Below are 20,356 nucleotides of genomic sequence, written 5' to 3'. Positions count from 1 at the left end.
GCCACGTGACGTACCAGCCCGATCTGCTGAAAGAGACGGAGCCGCAGGAAAACCCTCGGGTTCGGACACCAAGCAACCAGCGCCTGAAACCAAGGCTGGGCCGGCCACCAAGGGGCCAGAAGGACAACTCTCCCCTGGTAAGTCTCTAAGCGAGTCAGGACCTGGAGCAACAGCCGAACCGGGGGAAAGAGGTACAGGAACCCCCACCTTGACAAGTCTAGCCGAAAGGCATCGACCCCGACGGCCTCGCGATCGGGGAAGGGCGGCGCATAAACGGGAAGACGCCGTGACCACGTCGACGCGAAGAGGTCCATCTCGGGGTGCCCGAACGTCTGGCAAAGCCAACGGAAGGACTCGTCGTCGACCGTCCACTCCGTGGAGAGGGGAACGAAGCGAGACAGGGCGTCGGCCAAGATGTTGGACACGCCCCGTACGTGAACCGCTAGGAGAGCCAAACCCCGAGAACTCAGCAGACGAGTCACCCAAAGCGACCAACCCCAAAGAGACAAGGACCGCATCGAACCCCCGCGGTTCAGGCAATGAACCACCGGGGAGCAGTCCGAATGGAGCCGAATCGTCGATCCGCGGGCCACCCGAATCCTCCCCAGAGCAAACCACACTGCCCTGAACTCCCGCACCGTGCTGTGAGCTCGACGAAAGGACGGATCCCAACGCCCCTGGCCGGCCTGGTGAGCACTGGTCATAAAACCCCAGCTGAGAGACGATGCATCCGTGTACACATCGAGCGAGGGCTCGGGTAGGCGCCAAGGCACTGAACCCCGAAAAACCCGAAGAGGAAGCCGGTGACGCAGCAACTGACGCAAGGCCCCCGGGGGTCGAACTCTGCGATCGCGAGAGAGGCGGAAGGGGGAACCCCGAAGGAACCAGAACAGCCGTCGAAGCCAAACCCGACCCGGCAGGTAGACCACCATCGCGAAGTTAAGGCTCCCGCACAGCCCCTTGAGCAACCGCCGGGTGACCCGAGGGCCCTCCAGAAACAGACGAAGGCGGGACCGCAGCCGCAGGAGAGACTCCGGAGGGAGAGACAAGGAGACAGTTCGAGAGTACCAAACGAGACCCAGCCAAGTCCGAACCTGAGAGGGAACCAGATGGGACTTCCTCCAGTTCTCCAAGAACCCGAACTCGGCGAGCTGGGAAAGAACCAAATCCCTGGCTAGCAAGCAAGCTGACTGGCTGGGAGCCCAAACCAGCCAGTCGTCGAGGTAGGCCAACACCCGAACACCTAGGAGACGCAAACGAGCCCGTTCCTCCGGGGCGAGCTGATATGCCCCGTCCAGGAGAACCCCCCCCCCCCCTTCTTCCCGGGACCCCAAAAGGACCAACAGGGGCCAGGAACGAGAAGTTGCCACTTGCCGAAGAGCTGAACCATACTCTACAAACAGCAAGGTCATTATGGCGACAAAAACGAAAAGGCAGTGCCCAGGCAGAGGCCAACGAGGAAGCGAGCACCACGAGCCAACACGCGAGACGCGAAGTGAAAAACAGCGACAATGCAACCCGCAGGAGCAGTGCAACCAGCACCAGCAGTGCAGACTGACGCACTCAAAGCAGAGTAACATGAGAACACCCAGGATGGGTACCGCACTAAGGCAAAAATGCACTGTTCGGCAGAGGAATACAAAGAAAAGGCCGTAGCCAGGATCGTAATCCTAGCTCCCCCTGTCCCAACAAAAAGGAACAGTAGGGGCAGGAGTGGGTGAGTAGAACTGAACCTGTATGCTGTCCAACCTAGCACCAACACTAGTATAGCCAATAAGCACATAGTAAGACACACAATGTGCAATACAGAGGTAAGAAAAACAAGGAAAACAGAATTTACATGATCAAATATATATACAGACACATTCCAATATATACATTAGAGTGCAGCCAGGCACTAAACAACGGCCAAGGAAGGAGGGACCAAAAGCAATGACTGAGTCCAGGAATGAGTGTCCAGAGAGCATTAACTGAGGCAACGAACGAGTGCCCAGCAAGGAAGGAGTATCCAGAAAGCAAAGACTGAGTCAAGGAATTAGATTCCATCTGACGTCCGATGGAACCCTTCCCCTCAATCAGACCTTAGCCTTGGGCCAAAGAGCATTGATAGAAGCACAAAGGAAGGCCATGTGAAGATGAACACAAAGCGGCCAATCAACACACTACAAACAACATTCTCACACTCATCTCAAAAATCGAGAACTAGCGCCTGGCTGACAGTGTCCTCTCACCTGTAAAGCGTAGACACTAACGTGTCACGACACAGCTGAGCCGTGTAATATTCTGGAAGCAACGCTAATGGACATGTCCAGAGATGCGTGAACCATAGAAGATGAGGAGTAGAGTAACGGCAGAGGCAGCGCCACTCCTAGCCACCCCACATCCGTAAAAGCAGAGAGAACGAAGGGTTCTCCCCCATATGTAAAACCCAGAACGTTCCCGGTATCCAGGGCGCTATGACTGGAAAGAAGCTGAACGAGAGTGGTGTAGAACCTGTGATAAAAGACGCGGAACACATGTTTACACTGCTCACAAACCAAAATAAACAACCTTGGCGCATGCGCCCGAGGACCGAGCCGCAACACATAACCCTCGGGTAGGGTGCCTACAATGTATACTAAACAAATATTAGTAATGATGAACTTTTGAGACTCTTGAGAAGCAAGCACAAAAGCACAGAAGCTCACAGTAGCATCCGCGACCAATAGACATCCAAGATCCTGAGACGATGAGAACATGAAGACACGATGCAGAAAAGTACATGTCCTAGACAAGAAAGGTGAGAAAATGATAAAATCACCCACAGAAAGGACGGAACCGATGGACCCAAGGGACACAGAACCAAACCCGAGGAGGGGCAGAAACCCAAACCAACTCGTACTCAGAGGGGAAAAGGAAAACCTCACTCCTTGTAACCGAAAGCCACGCCCAGAGGGTTGGAAAACCCAGGTGGGGACCAATGGGACCCAAGGCCCCCAAGCTAGACCCTCTCCAACCCAGGGAACCCACACGTCAGGGGCCCCAGGGGCGAGTCATCCTCCCAAGCCCCCCGGCTACACAAGAAAAAGAAGGGACGGCCGAAAAAGCAGGAAGAGAACGGGCCCACTGGTCAGACCCCGGATCTACGACTGGAGAAATGGACTTGAATGCCTCCGTAACCACCCCAGAAGTTTTGGGGCAAACCCCGAAACTGCCCGAGTCTCAGAAACCTCTAAACTCTGCCCCGACCCCAAAGCCTGCAGATGCTTTGGAGCCAGAAGCAGGAGGGGAGGGGAACCGAATGAATCAGGGAAAGAACGAGGGGGCGCAGATGGAACCGAGGCCAAAGCGACCTACACCCCGAAGTCCTGGCTCCTATACACAAAACGAGGCAGCCTCGGGGCCTCTGGGGAAGCAATCAAACGGGCGAGCTGCAACAACCTAAACCTATCTTGCAACGCGCGAGCTGCCTGCACCCGAATATCATCATCAGAGTGGGTAAACTGAGCCATAAACAAGCAACAAAGCTCGCAGGACTCCGGGTTGAATGTGTCACAGACCCAACAGGCAGCATGAAGGAGGCAAAACAATGAGCGTCGCCCCGAGATAAGGGAACAGAGCAACCCTCAATCTCGCAAAAAGCGAGAGGAGATACAGGGGTCACATCCATTGGACCCGAGCGCCCCGTGGGGTTTCTCAGGACCCCTTAGACTGGGTCTGCTAAGGGTGAACCAAGACAGGGTACTGCTAATCGGCGCCCAAGCTACCAACCAACACTGCTAATGCTGAATCCCCGGGACGTGTCCACCCACGAGGACGAAACAGACAAACAAACCTAGTATAAGGGGAGGAAGGAACACCAAGGCAGACCCCCACCAGGCAAAAATAAAAATAAAAGAATAACCCCGCAAGAGGGCAGTATACCCAGAGGAAACAGAGCCAGCCGCTGTTATTGGTGAAAACTAGCTATGCAGTACCCCATGCCCTCACCAGTGCAATAACTACCACTTACCCCAAGGGAAACCAGGGAGGAAACCCCCCAAAACACTCGGGGCGGCCAATAACCAAGCAGCAAAAGACCAACAGAGGTAGACCCAAGGTGACTTGTAGAAGGTTACCCCCAAGCCCCTAGGGCGATACTTACAGGGCACTCAGGGAAGGTGACCCTAAGCACATGAAGCCCAAGTACCTGTTAATATTACTCCCAGCTCTCACACCACCTAACAGAAATACTGAACCCAGGCTCATCACAACTAAGAATCTGGAGCCGGAGCCATAACGACTAAGCCTAATCCCATCAGCCAAGAAACTGAAGGTGTGGATCTGGGTCTGGGATTTCCCCTTTTCCCTCCTGGAGAGAAGGGAGCTGTGCAGACATGTGGCGTGGCTCGTATGACTTCATGACTTTGCTCATTTTCCCTTGGGGGAGTTCTGTCCATTTGTTTCGTTATTTTTGTTGGTTTTACCAGAATAGGGGTTTGTTTTGAGGCGCTTATCTTTCTGGGTGCCTGTCCCGGTTGATGGCAGATATAGAATGCTCCAAAATCACATGTGCAGTTTTATAGGCCATTGCTCCTTGTGCCTCTCTGAGAGGGCCAGGTTCTGGCCGTGGTCCCCGGGTAGGCCTAGAACTCCACCCACATCGACTGATGCCAAAAGTTAGGACTATCCCTATCAGCCTGAATAGCCCTGGGGAGCTGTAGGGGCGCTCCCCAGAAAAAGTAATTAGAAAGCATTGAAAATTAATTGGAAAAATTAATGAAAAAATATCGATGGCAACTCATGGGTCTTGAATCGCCCGTGTGACCACCTCTAGGGGCGAACACATATCAGTGACGTCACATCGCAATTTCTCCATATCACCACAGCCAAAGTCTGTTTTTTATATTTATTTTTACATTTACATGTTCTGAAAAGAAATTGTAACATTGTAACAATTTACAAAGAATTTTTTTTTAGTGGTGGGGGAGGACACTATTTGCCGTGCACCACCAGAATGTCACAATAAACACGGTGCAGCACAGAGATTAATGACCATAATTTCCCTTCCTCATCACTTTGTAGTTTCCTAACATATCTGATTACTACTTCCACATGTTTAGCACCTTTTAGGGTGATCCTCATGGGACGATCTGTCCATTTTTCATACCTGCCAATTCTCCTGTAATCACATTCTCTTTGGTTGTAAGACCTTCCACTAACCGAACAATTTTATGTACTACTTTCGCTTCTTCTACAGCTTTTTCTGACATAGATGTTATCTCCTTTGCAACCAAAAAATAATAGGGTCTTACTTTGATCAACTGTGTTTTGCACCAATTTCAGGTTTGATGCCAGTTCCATTCTGACTTCCAGCCTAATGTTTGTTTTATCCTGAGTGCTACAGTTTTTGGCTTCTTTTACTGCTTCTATTTTTTATTTCTCCCTGGCCACTTGTGCATAGGGAGTTGCATATCCTTGTACTGTTCTATTCCCTGTATAACTTCCTGGATCTGTACTGACAAAAGGAGTTTTTCCTGTTGGATTTCCTTACCTAACATATTGTAGTTATTCATGTTTAGATTTGCTTTAACTTCTTCAAAAGCTATTTTCAAGACTTTATTTTCCTCTTCCATGGCTTTACTTTTAGCTTCCCAGTGATTCTTTTCCTTGCATAAGTCTTTCACTAGTCCTTCAAGATCTAATACTTTGCAACTCAAATGGTCATTACTCTCTCTCAATTTACTGACTATTTCTACACGATTGTTCACAATAATGTCCAAGTTTACCAACTTGTTGTGTAGACTGCTTATATTAATACTTTCCTCATTTAATCCACCAAAATCCAGCTCTGTTTTGTTTTTCTTCTTGCCGGTGGCCATCATGAATTTCGTTGTCTGCACTCTTTACACTCTGGCAACTTTTTCTCATCCAATTATTTACCTTTCTTGTGCTACAACAATAGCAGTAGCAGATGTGTGGAAAAAGGCTAACATAGTTTCAACCTACAAAAGTGGCAGCAGGGAAGACCCCCCTCAATTATAGACTTGTATCACTGACAAATGTAATAGTCAAAATATTGGAAAAATAATTAAAAATAAATGGGTAGAACACCAGGAGAAAAACGATATAATATCAGACAGACAGTATGGTTTTTGATCTGGAAGATCCTGTGTAACAAATTTACTCAGTTTCTATGATCGAGCCACAGAGAGTTTACAGGAAAGAGATGGTTGGGTCGACTGTATCTATCTGGACCTAATAAAGGCTTTCGACAGAGTTCCACATAAGAGGTTGGGGAAACTGGAACATATTGGAGGGGTGATAGGTAAGCTTCTAATATGGATGAAAAATTTTGTGATAGAAAAATGAGGGCAGTAATCAGAGGCAATGTATCGGACTGGAGAAATGTCACAAGTGAAGTACCACAGGGTTCAGTTCTAGCACCGGTAATGTTCATTGTCTATATAAACAATCTACCAGATGGAATACAGATTTATATGAACATATTTGCTGAAGATGCTAAGATAATAGGGAAGATAAACTTAGATGATTGTCTTGCCCTTCAAGAAGACCTGGACAAAAATAAGTATATGGAGCACCACTTGGCAAATGGAATTTAATGTGAAAATGCCATGTTATGGAATGTGGAATAGGAGAACATAGGCCCCCCACATAACCTATAAATTATGTGAGAAATCTTTAAAGAATTCTGATAAAGAAAGAGATCTAGGGGTGGTTCTAGATAAAAAACTGTCATTTGAGGACCACGTTAAGAACATTGTGTGAGAAGCCTATGCTACACTTTCTAACTTCAGAATTGCTTTTAAATACATGGATGGAGAAATACAAAAGAAATTGTTCACGACTTTTGTTAGACCCAAGCTTAAATATAGAGCGGTTGTATGGTGCCCTTATCTTAACCACTGTGCTGTGCATACCGAGAAAATTCGGTCGGTTGGAAACTGCACCAACCGAGAAAACACCTTTTGAATATTTGGTACAAATTCAAAATGTGTGCGTGGTAGGTTGTGTACAAAATGGACTCTTAGGACCTCCAATGAGAGACAGCCATCTTGGAAAAAAATCCAGAATGCCCTAGAGCTGCTGGCTGGGTTAGTACTAAGTGAGCAACCATGGGTGGCGCACGAGTCTCTGGCTCCCAAACACCTGTCTGACGCAGTGTTGAAAGATCACACTCTGTCAGTGAAATTCAGACCTTATTGTATGAAGAACATAAGGGTCATGATATTGGTGAAGCTAGGCACAACAAGGACTTACCACAAAGGTCGGATGCAAGTGATACAGCACAAATGAGGGCGATACAGCGAGCGTATCCAGTTGTAGCTCTGAGGGACACGCTTGCCCCACCTATGTCAGCTCCAATTTATATAGAATATACATAGATGAATCATTTTCTGGGTTCAGTGATAATGCATCTGATACAAGTAGTATAGATGAACAGTGTTAGTGGCTTCCATGGTGGTGTTTTCCATAGATATTTTCAAGAATAGCAGATCTCTTCCAGAATGCCTGAATCTCTTCCAGATTGACTGACACACTTCGAGAATAACTGAATCTCTTCCAGTATGGGACCTTACAGAGCAATATTTTCAATACTACCTTATAAATTGATCTTTTCCTATAATCTTTTCAAGATTACCTTATGCTTTACAAGCTTGGCTACATACCACCTACAAGTACTATAGCCAAGGGTGTACATGAGTGCGTTATTTACAAGCACACAGAATGAAGAAACAGGAAGCGAAAACCTATCTGTACCTGGTGCAACGAGAGCGAAGTCGCACTATGTATTATAAAATACTTTGTTGATTATTACTCACTTCTAAAGTACGGAATGTATAATACAGTTTGTTACTGTGTAAACAGTGTGTGAAACTACATATTGTAGTTTTAGTGAATTTTTAACAAGTAATATTGCAACAATAAACATTTATTGTGGACACATTACTGACACAAGTATCACAGTTCCATTGAATATTATGAACGTTCTACTGTATACATATTGTAAAGGACACAAATATGCATCATATGGGATAAAAAAACAAATAAAACCACATTGGAAATACATAGAACAAATAATTGAAAATATATTTGTGGCAACTCGCAGTGCTTGAATGGCCTGTGCGACCGCCTCTGGGAACATCACGTACGGGCGACCAGCCCATGATGACGTCACAGCACACCTCGTCCACGTCCCCACAGCCAAAGTAAGTTTAATTTTATATTTATTTTTACATAGACATGATCAGGGAAGGGAATTTATCCTTTTATAAACTAAAAAAATTTTTGAGGAACACTTCATTTCATGCGCACAGGGGGAATGTCACAATAAATTCGGCACAACACAGTGGTTAACACTATCATTCTCTTTGGACATGACCCGCGTCCATTTTTTTTCTCTTGAATCCTAGCCGTGGACTGGACTTGTGTCCACTACAAAAATATTTGTATAAAATTCATTTTTTATCCGATCGACCTCGGGATAGTTTCAAAATTAGAATGCGCACAATTTGATACCAAAATGAAAGATGTAACACGAAACTTGATGTCAGAACACTTGAAAGATTATAAATACGTTTTTGGGTCTAAATTTTAAATTTTAAAATATTTGTTAAAATTCTATTTATTGTGCTATTATTATGGGACTAGTTTTAAAATGCGAGCCTTTATATTGCAAACAATTTGATACCAAAACGAGCGATGTAACATGAAATTTTATGTCAGATCACTGGAAATATATAAATAGTTTTGATAATGAGCGTCCAAAATTAAAATATTTGTTAAAATTCCAGTTATTGTTCTATTATTATGGGACTAGTTTTAACATGCGCACCTTTATTTTGCGAACAATTTGGTACCAAAACGATCGATGTAACATGAAAATTGATGTTATCAAACTGAACGAGTATACACATTAGGTTGTGGTGTGCAAATTGATGCTCGTTCAGGGGTAACTTTAGGCTTTGCTGCAGGTAGTCTTGCCAGGCTTTTGGACATTATATGCATATACATCTGCAGGGAATTTAATTGCGAACACAATGATACCAAAACGAACGACGTAGCACGAGAATTATAGTGAGAAAACTGAAACGAGTATACACATTTTACTGATTTTGTGCGCTCACGGTAACTTTTCCGACTTTAGGCTTTGCTGTGGGGAGTCTCGCCAGGCTTTTGGACATTATATGCATATACATCTGTAGGAAATTTAATTGCGAACACAATGATACCAAAACGAACGACATAGCACAAGAATTAAGGTGAGATAACTGAAACGAGTATACACATTTCGGCGTCGCTGCACGCTCACCCACACCATTGGCCCCATGACGTCAAAGTCTGCGGTGCGCGCGTGGCATCGGCGATAGTGTTAAGAAGCACATCAACAAACTGGAAAAGGTGCAAAGACATGCAACTAAGTGGCTCCCAGAACTGAAGGGCAAGAGCTACGAGCAGAGGTTAGAGGCATTAAATATGCAAAAACTAGAAGATAGAAGAAAAAGAGGCGATATGATCACTACATACAAAATAGTAACAGGAATTGATAAAATTGATAGGGAAGAATTCCTGAGACCTGGTACTTCAAGAACAAGAGGTCATAGATTTAAACTAGCTAAACACAGATGCCGAAGAAATATAAGAAAATTCACTTTCGCAAACAGAGTGGTAGACGGTTGGAACTAGTTAGGTGAGAAGGTGGTGGAGGCCAAAAATGTCAGTAATTTCAAAGCATTATATGACAAAGAGTGCTGTGAAGACGGAACACCAGGAGTGTAGTGCTCAATCTGTGACTACGCTTAGGTAATTACATTCGTTTTATCTCGCCTATTTTTCAAATCCACTACACCTTTATGTTTCTTGGGATCACTCACGGTCATCAACCTGTTCTTGCAACCCGCTCTCACACAAGACAGTACATATAGACTTATTGCTTATAGTCAATATTTGGCATATTAATAAGCACATATGTGGTATAGTCCAAGTTATATTTTGCTTAAAAGGTACAAACTCTTCATACTGATTCGTTATACACCAGTTTTAATATTAGGAATTTCTTTTTCAGATTTATTAAACAATAAAGATTTTATACAAAATTTTGACAATATCCTGAGTTACTTTACAATTTAAATATTTTAGTTTTGTTTTATTATTCTTATAAAACTGTAATATCACTATAGGTATAGGTTAAGTACTAATTGTAATTAAGAAGCAATAAGATGCTTCTCTTAACATACTAAGACGGTTAGGTTAGGTCGGTGTTTTCTATTCAGCTTTTCAAGGTAAACTCAAATATTCACACTAAATTAGTATGTCACATATGCACTTACAATACTAAGGAATTTGAAATATCCTGGAGCTCCACTGATGCAGGTACTGACTCTGTGAAGTAGTGCCACTCCAGTGAGTAGCAGGTAGTCATCTTAGCGAGATAGTTTCAGGGAACTACCAAGGGACTTCTCCCAGTCAGGATGAGTCTGAAACCTCAAACTTCAGCCAAACCAAAGTCTTCGACTCAAACTCATGAGATTTTGGATCTAACCCTGAAGCAGGACTGAAGGCAAATCTGCATCCGGAGAAAGATGAGAAAATGGAAACTGGTGGAGAAAATGCAAATCCAATGTACAGACTGATATAAAGAAACACACCCATAGTAGAGGTGCAGAGGTGTCAATGTGAAAGACAATAATAAAATGCCTCTGCGCAGAGACAGAAGACCTAAAGGACCAAGGACCAAGGACCAAGTAGAAAATTCTCTTTGGTCCTTAGTTCATGGCACTCAACCTCTGCCAATGCCTGAGAAACCAAGGAGACAGTATCACATACAAACTACAACTATGCCCCAAAAGGATTCAAAGACTCAAGGACCCCAGAGAAAAACAACATTCCCCCAGTGAGATTTTAGACACAACTGCATCACCTCAGGCCCAGATGTAGCACTGCCAGAGAGACCAATAGAACCCTGAACCCAGATGAGGCATGAAGCCCCAAAGTCTTAGATCACAGTAGAGCCCACACAGGGAAGGGGACTGAGAGGAGGCTGGGTGTATTAAACCAATATAGACCAGCTTGAAGTGTAGTCAGATACCTGTAGATACAGTGCTGTATATGATAAAAACAATTATAATTCAAAATATTCTACTACCTACAGGAGAAAACAAATTAGAGCTTACAATTTTTCTATGATGTTCCTTGTTCTTTGCCAACTCTTCAGCATGTGTTTTAAGCAATAGTTGAAGACTACTTCTTTCTTGGTGGACTTGAGATTCTGCTTGCTGAAGCTGTGTCCTCAGAAAATTGACTTCCTTCTCTAATGCTTCATTATAGGATAAATAATTTATGCACTCCCTTTCCATTTTCTGTATATGCTTGCTCTGCTGCCGAAGAACCAGATTCTGAAAAGGACATGCATATCTATGGATGCAATTTGTGAATTACCATAATTTAGTTATCCAAGAAAAAAACCAGCGTTGAATGTAATGAAACGCCATTGTCTGGGTGAGACCCGGAGGCTCCCCGGAGCTTTACCAGGCTGATATGCTAATGTCAGACTTTGGCATCAGTCATGTGTATGGAGTTCTAGGGCCTACCGGGGACCACGGCCAGAACCTGGCCCCTCAGAGAGGCAAGGGGAGCAATGGCCTATAGAAACCCCCGTGTGGTTGGAAGCATTCTATGTCTGCCATCGACCGGGTCAAGCATCCAGAAAGGTAAGCATTCCAAAACAAACCCCTATTCTGGTTAAAATTGCTACCTAAAGCCGAACTAGTGGATAGAACTCCCCAACAGAAAACAAGCAAACTAGTATGACATCACGCGTCACCGCGCCGCTGTCTGCGCAGCTAGGGGGAGCCCAGACCTCCCACGCCGGCTATCCACCCATCAGTTCTGAGGCTGGATGTCAAAACACGCAAAAACCGCCGACCGGAGGGAGGGAGGGTTGCCGGGAAGCCTCCGGGTCTCACCCAGAAAATGGCGTTTCATTACATTCAACGCTGGTTTTCTGGGGGGAGCCCCGTTGGCTCCCCGGAGCTAACTACCCACAGAGGTAGGTCAAAGGGACAGAACCGGGAGGCGGACACCACGCACTCCCCACAGAAGCGAGACAACCGGCAGCAAAACGCCAACCCAAGGCGCCACAGCCCCGAAAAGTCCCGGGAACAACACGAGAACGAGCAGCACAGCCCCCGTACAAACATCAAAGATCCACCCCCGAATGACCGCAAGGACATGTCGCTCAGACGGCAGCGAAGCCACGAACGCCACGGGCATGAGTGAAGAACACAGGCAACTGAGCCGCAAGAACACGGCTGACAACCCGGGACACCATCATCCGCGAACCGGGAAGAACAGAACCAGATCAACACAAAACGCGCCCCGGACACAGATGCCGTGGCACACAAACAACAGCGGAGGGCCACCACTGAACACAAAACATGACACACCCCCGGCCCGACCAACCAAGTACCAACAAAACATGGACCCCTCCAGAACGCAGCAGCCCCACTCCGCGCCAGAAATGGAGACTGCTGCCACCGAACAACCAAAACGCTAAAACCGAAGGAGCAAGAAAACTCAGCGACCCGACCCCCAGAGGCAAATGCCAAAAGGAAAAAGAGCCGACGAAAAAACAAACCGGAACCGAAGGGACCCTACCAAGCGAGGAGAAGACAGAGCACGCTGACCAGAGACCAGGACGGTGCAAACGGCGGCCCACTAACCCCCACTAGAAAACCAAGCCGACGCTAACTAGAGTAGCCATCTAAGAAGGGACAGGAAAAGGAAGGACCGCCAAAATACCCCATACTGCCGCCAAGAGAAGTACGCAGGTGGGACACCTACGACAAAGCAACCCCGACAAGGCCCCTCCGAGCCCAAGAAAAGGCGGTGCTGCAGAAAGATCTCGGGCGCGACCACCGAAACCCAAGTGGCACAAGGATATGGAACACACAAGAAAAGGAAATGGTGGAAACCGACCAAAGGAGATGCCAGGAAAACGACTGGGGAGAGGCAGGATGAAAAAGCTGAAACACAAAAAAAAACAGGAAAACAACCAGGGGTGGAAAATCAGGCAGGGACAGAAAAACCCCACGCACATGAGAGGGCCAAGCTAGAGACCCGAAGACCACGAAAAACAACAAGCAAACCCCCATACGCAAACCCTAGGCACAAAACAGCCGCAAAGTGCCACACCACAATCGGACACAGGAACAAGGAAACGCCACCGCAAAACACGGTACCAATGCACACGTGCAGCAGCAGCAACAGGCACCACCGCAACATGCAACATTTAAATAGCAACTCTTCTGCAAAGGCAGAGAACGGAGCAGGCAGACCCCAGACAGGGCCAACGGAGACACGACAGAACCCAGCAGGCCCAGAAACCTGCATACCAGGCGACTGATGGCGAAGAACCCCGCTCGATACCTGCTGGATGGGGTACTGGAAGCTCATTTACACCCCAAGCCCGGCCCGAGGCTAGGCTAGACCGGCCAGAGGGTGGCCCACCAGGCAGCTGCTTGGAGCGGCTCGCAGGCCCACATACCCCTCACAACCAGGATGGGCCGGAACTTTGAGTCGAAAACAGGCTAGTGTGCCCTGGAAGTCCACGGACGTACCGGCAATATGACGGTATTATATCGCAAGTAGGTCGTGTAACAACTGCAGACCTCTGATGGTTATACAGTGTTCCCCGATTGTGCCTATAGCACCACTGCACTCCACTGGTACTATCCCGCAAATTCTTCCAGATAGGCAGGACCCAAGAGCCAGAGCTCGAACTTTGCAAGCACAATCAGGAGAGCCCTACCAGGTGAGTACATAACCAGCACCACAACCCACACACCTCATAACACGAAAAAAGGTGGATCCCCTGAATGACTAGCATGGGTTGGACATGCACAGAAGTGGGACTGGAAGGGTTGAAAAAGAGACAGTCACTGGTGTGCGATCAGTCTCAGTCGTACAAAAATATACCTAAATAAAGACAGGTATATAAACATCTCCGCATCCAGCGCCTGGCCAAAAGACGCCAGACCGCAGAAACTCACCTGTCGAACGGAGGCACGAACGTGACATGACTCAACCGTGCCCAGAAGATCCTGGGAGCACCGCCAGGTGAAGATGCCAGAGCCGGATCCGCAGGAGAGCAGGGTAGAGGCAAAGAAAGTGGCCCACACCCATGACACAGGGAAAACCTCGGTGTCCTCCCCACAGCTGGAAACCAGGACACCCCCGGAGCGAAGGAGCACATACCACAGCAAGGGAGAAGAGCGAGAGGCGAAGCACCTGAGAAAACAGGGCGCAAAACACCAGCACTGAAACACACCGCCCAGACCAAAAACTCTACAGCGCATGCGCATGACACGCTGGCCGAACCGCACAACCCGCCCTGCGGGAAGGCGCCAACCAGGACTACCGCACTAGAAAAGTAGCCAAAAGAGGAAGCAGGAACAACAAAACCGGCCAACAAAGCGAAGACAGAGCCCAAAAAGGTACCCAACCGGGCCACAAGTAGCCCAACTGGCCCGCAAGTAGCCCAACCGGCCCACAAGTAGCCCAACAGGGCCACAAGTATCCCAACCGGGCCACTGGCCACAAGCAGCCCAACCTGACTACAAGTAGCCCAAAACAGGGACCCGGACGAGGAGCCGACCGACGATCCAATAAAGCGGGAAGTAGCGAAAACCTTCCCGAACCCTCGAGAACACACAAGCCAACACTAGCTCCCGAAGGCACACAAAGGCGCACCCGACACCAGAAGTCACGTAGAACCCCAAGAACGGGGAAACATGACGAAGACACCGTCCCAAAATTGGGGGGGCGGGAAGCATCCTCCCACAGGACGGAACCAACCGACTCAAAGGCCAAGGAACTGAGCCCGGGGAGGGGCCAACGCCCAACAGCACGTACGGCGAGTGGAGAGCAAAAACCCCACTCCACGTAACCACAAACCCCGCCTAGAGGGGGAGAAAGACCCCCCACGGGGTCCTACGGGGCCAAGGGCCCCCCAAATCAGCCCCTCCCCAGCCCCGGGAACCGATACGACAGGCCCCAGGGCCGAGCCGTCCCCCCCAAAGCCCCGGCCATACCAGAAAACCGGGACAGCCGCGAAAACACTAAGGAAGGGAGCTCACTGGCAGACTCTTACAACACGGCTGCAGGAATAGGCTCAATGCCCCCGTCACTACCCCGGAAAGAGAATTCCCCGAGACTGCCCGAGTCTCAACACCATCAAACCCCGCCCCGATCCTACAGATAGTAAGGAACCGGATGCAGGCAGGGAGGGGGATCCAGAGGAAAGACAAGGGGGCGTGGAAGGAACCGAAGCAACCAACACCCCTAAGGTCCCAACACGAACCAAAACAGGGCAGCCCTGGGGCTCCCAGGGAGTAAACCACGAGAGCGTTGCCACCACCAAGGCTCAAAGTGCAACGCCCCTGCTGCCCGCACCCGCTTAGTCAGCACAACTGGGTAACCGAGCCACAACAAGCAACAAAACTCGCAGGACTCTGGGTCGAAGGTGTCACCGACCCCACAGGCAGCAGACGGAGGCAAAACAGAGTCACCCAGAGACAAAGGGTGAGAGCAACTCTCAAACTCGCTGGAAGCGAGGGGGGGACTCTGGGGTCACATCCATCGGACCCACGCACCCCCAGGGGTTTCCCAGGGTCCCGAGCGTTTATTATAAGAGGACTCGCGCTCAGGTAATCCCAGGCAGGGTACTGCTAACCGGCGCCCAAAGCTACCAAACAACTTTCTAAGAGCTGAACCCCCGGGACGTGTACACTCACGGGGACCTAGCAGGGGGTACCACCAGAAAATACTCAGAACACAAGAGACACAAGGGGCAAGAACGAAGGCAGACCCCCCCCCCCCCACCAGGTAGATAAACAAAAAGAAAAAGAAAACCCCGCAAGAGGACAGCGTACCCAAGCGGAACAGAGCCGGCCGCCATGATTGGTAAAGACAAGCTGTACAGTACCCTGCACCCCACCAGTGCAAAAGTGCCCCTTACCCTAAGGCGAAGAAGGGAGACAGAACACCTGAGCACACAAAGAGCGGCCGAAAACCAAGCAGTAAACGGCCTAGCAGGGGCAGGACCCAAGGAACTTGTGGACGGTGGCCCCAAGGGCAGTACTTACCTAACCTAGGGAAGGGAACCCTAGGTGCATGCAGCCCGAGTATTAGACACACACTCCTGGCTCACGCACCACCTAGAAGACAGACACCACACTCTAGGTACAGTGCTAAAACAACTACTGGAGCCGGAGCACATAACCGGTGCTTATAGCATCAGCCAAAGAACTGATGGGTGGATAGCCGGCGTGGGAGGTCTGGGGCTCTCCCTTCCCCCTCCCGGGGAAGGGGGAGCTGCGCAGACAGCGGCGCGGTGACGTGTGACGTCATACTAGTTTGCTTGTTTTCTGTTGGGAAGTTCTATCCACTAGTTCGGCTTTAGGTAGCAATTTTAACCAGAATAGGGGTTTGTTTTATAATGCTTACCTTTCTGGATGCTTGACCCGGTCGATGGCAGTCATAGAATGCTTCCAACCACACGGGGGTTTCTATAGGCCATTGCTCCCCTTGCCTCTCTGAGGGGGCCAGGTTCAGGCCGTGGTCCCCGGTAGGCCCTAGAACTCCATACACATGACTGATGCCAAAGTCTGATATTAGCATATCAGCCTGGTAAAGCTCCAGGGAGCCGACAGGGCTTCCCCCAGAAATCAAGAGTTAAATGTAATGTAATGCTTTTTTTTCTGGCTGACCCTCAGTAAGAATACGTATTGGTAAAGCCAACTCTTGAAAGTGTACCAGACCTCTGAGACCTGAGCAGATCTGCCATGAGCCAGAACCAGAATCTAGATCTCCTTATCAGACAAAGTGAACTTGGGGATCAGAGATCTATCTAAAACCAAAAAAATTATACAAAAAAAATGTTAAACTAAACAAAACAAGCTTCTGCTTGAATATGTGAACCCAGAGGCAAACAAGTCAAATGATCAGTACCATGGGCGAGTATACTTAAACCTTGAAGCACCCAAGCCACAGAGGATCCAAAAGAAATCAATCATCAAATGTAATTAATGCCTTTTCCTTGTGGGCTTCTAGTAGCTGCCATAGCTCATATACTAGGTAACTAATACTTTGAACCCAAACAAAGCCTTTGACATGCATCCAACACCTACTGCAACCCATTACCAGAATCACGTTAGCTTTACACAACGAAAGGGACCTTAGGGACCAGACATCAAACCAAAACCAAAGAAAGAACCACCAGAAGTATAGATGCAGCAAAACAAGAATGACTACTTGAATGAAGAAGAGAGATTTATCACTAACACCAGCTGCCTTTCATGACACCACTTCACCAATTGCCTTTCCTGACAATTTCCACCACTGACACCACTTGTCTCCTGACAACTTCCACCACTGATGCCACCTGCCTTCCCTGACAACATCTTCCACCACCGACAGCACCTGCCTCCTCTGAAAACAACTTCCACCACTAACACCACCTGCCTCCCCTAACATCAACTTCCACCACTAACATCACCAACCTACCCTGACAACAACTTCCACCACAGACACCTGTCTCTCCTGACAACAACTTCCACCACTAACATCACCTGTCTCTCCTGACAACAACTTTCAAAATGAACACCACCTACCTACCTACCCTGACAACAACTTCCACCACTGACACCACCAGTCGTCTTGGATACACCACTAACTCCACCTGCCTCCCATGAAAATAACTTCAGCCACCAGCCCCCTAACATTTAATCCACTGACACCACTTGCCCTCTGACAAAAATCCTCACCAATGACACCACCTGCCTTCCCTGACACCATTTTATCATCCTTCAACCCTTTCTTCCTGGAAACAACGGTTAAGCAAAATAAAACACTGTACAGTACAACTGTTTACACTTTGGTGAATCATAGTTGATGACAGCCACTCCTAATGTTTCGTGTCAGTTGCAGCTTGAACGAAGAATCCACGCTTAATCGAACATTTGTATGTACAGTATGCAAATTGTTCAGACCATCCGGGAATTCATTTGAGCTGGGTTTGTTAGATTGAGGATGCACTGTATTTACCAAAGAGCAATAAAACATTTTGCTTTAGGTGGTATTATACTGTATACACACTTTATATATATAGCAGAACCTCGACTTACAAATGCCCCTATTTACAAATTTGTTGAGTTATGACCCCAATTTTGTCCGAAAATTCGACTTGACTTACGACCTTTGCCTCGAATTGCAACTTTGTTGATACACGTATGGGTTGACCGAGCGCGTGGTTCCTGGTGACACGGGCGACCCCACCTCAGTTTACGAGAGCCGCCCACTTAGTGACGATCGCGCTTGAATTCTTTGTAAAAAATTTCATTTTTTTGTGCTTTTTTGTTTGTTGAACATAAAAGTATTTATTATATATCATGTCATGGGTCCCAAGAAAGTCAGTGGTAAAGTTCAACCTAAGAAAATAGTTGTGAGTAGAGGATGTTGCTTCCTCATTAAGAAAATGTGTGAAATATGGGAAGAACTGCAAAGTTTTGTTGAAAAAATTCACCCAGATAAAGCTGTAGCAGGCTGTTGCATTGACCTTTTTAATGACAATGTGATGTCGCACTACAGACACGTGTTAAAATGTAGGTAAACACAAGTGTCTTTAGGCAGATTCTTAGTAAGACAAGCAAGCAGGTCCTAGTGGTACTCCTGTAAAACTTAGTAGAGAGATTACCCCAGAGAGGTCATCACTGCTTGATGTTATAATGGAAGGGGGACTCCCCTTCCAAACAGTAACACCTCTCTTCCTTCCCCCCTCCTCACAGTCTTCCATACGCCAACAGGAGTCCTCAATAAAGTTAAGATATACATACTGTATTGTAGCTAGTACAAAAAGAGTGGTATTCGGTATAAAATGTATTTTAAGTTAATATTTTACGGGGTGTGGAATGGATCAATTCAATTTACATTATTTCTTATGGGAAAATTCATTTTGAGCTTTATGCCTCTATTCTCACTGTGGTGTAGTTGTTTCTTACTAGTTTATATGTTTATATTGGCTGAAGCATTTAGGGTTAGGCCTCTTATATTGATTCTATTTTTTCTTTTGTTTTCTGGCCCTCTCACAATGATGTTGAAGCAAACATTTCTCTAATGAATTTCTCACCAAATTCATTTACCATTGTGCTGCTCGCCTTCCAAATACGGCAGCCCCTTCCCCCCCCCCCCTCCCCCGGTGCGCAGGAAATAAATTCTCTGGAAAAAATTATTTTTGTTTTAGAAAATGTTAAATACCCTTCCCTGATCACAGATATGTAAAAAAATCAAAACTGTAATTACTTTGGCCACAATGGGGTCCGGAAAATGGCGTGTGACGTCACGATTTGGTGGTTGCCTGTGACGTAGACTCCCGAAGGCAGTCGCCTGCCAGCTTTAACATGCACGAGTTGCCACAAATATTTTTTTGTTCAGTTTTTTGTGTAAATTCCATATACATTTGTTTTGTTTTTCTTGCCAATCCTTTGTATAATGAACACGTACACAATATGATGGCAATAGAACATCCGTACTGTCCTAAGACACTGTATTATATGTGTCACAAATGTGTCCACATATATTGCTCATATATCCAATGTTTCATGTTCATTTATGTATATTTACAACATGTTTACACACTATACACTATCACACACTACTGTCTCCACTCGATCATCCGGACTATATGGGAAGGACCCCCAGCCGGATTATCACATTTTTCGGATAATGGTACTTTTTCACCTACGAGTCCAAAAGTGACCATTTCCAACTATTTTTATACTACAAACAACATAATTTGAATTGCCTTGCCACATACAATTATTAAATATTCAACTAGAAACCTCAACTTACCTTGTTGGTGTTCGTCTTCTTGATTGATGCCACACATCTTGAAGTTAAAAATTCTTAACAATTTACGTAACCTATACTAACACAACACTAAAATTAACACTTAAAATTACTGTACAGTTCATTAAGCTAAGTTAGTTTTGACTGCCAGCTGCTGAAGCCTCACTGGTTGAGGGCATTTGGGTTGCCTGTGAGGCCTCACTTGTTGAAGGTGCTTGCTTGCACCTCACTTGTTGAAGCGCTTGCATGCCCTCACTTGTTGAAGGCGCTTGGCTTGCCTGTGACGCCTCACTTGTTAAAGGCGCTTGCTTGTGCCTCACTTGTTAAAAGGCGCTTGCTTGTGCCTCACTTGTTAAAGGCGCTTGCTTGTGCCTCACTTGTTGAAAGCGCTTGGCTTGCCTGTGGCGCGTCACTTGTTGAAAGCGCTTGGCTTGCCTATAATGCCTCACTTGTTGAAGGAGCTTGGCTTGCC

General features: G+C 47.1%; 1 protein-coding gene across 2 annotated transcripts in view; it reads right to left on the bottom strand.

Moving 5' to 3' along the window:
* LOC138363916 (F-box/LRR-repeat protein 16-like) overlaps positions 1-20,356 on the bottom strand; it is a 153,614-nt gene that overhangs the window by 100,035 nt on the left and 33,223 nt on the right. For both annotated transcript variants that reach the window (XM_069323377.1, XM_069323378.1), the window contains exon 4: positions 11,154-11,375. In XM_069323377.1, coding sequence (XP_069179478.1) covers positions 11,154-11,375 — 222 coding nt within the window. The remainder of the gene's footprint in view (positions 1-11,153; positions 11,376-20,356) is intronic.

Source organism: Procambarus clarkii, chromosome 12, assembly GCF_040958095.1.
Source record: "Procambarus clarkii isolate CNS0578487 chromosome 12, FALCON_Pclarkii_2.0, whole genome shotgun sequence".
Lineage (NCBI taxonomy): Eukaryota > Metazoa > Arthropoda > Malacostraca > Decapoda > Cambaridae > Procambarus > Procambarus clarkii.
Note: the sequence above shows the minus strand (reverse complement) of the source record. Positions and strands in the feature narration are given on the sequence as shown.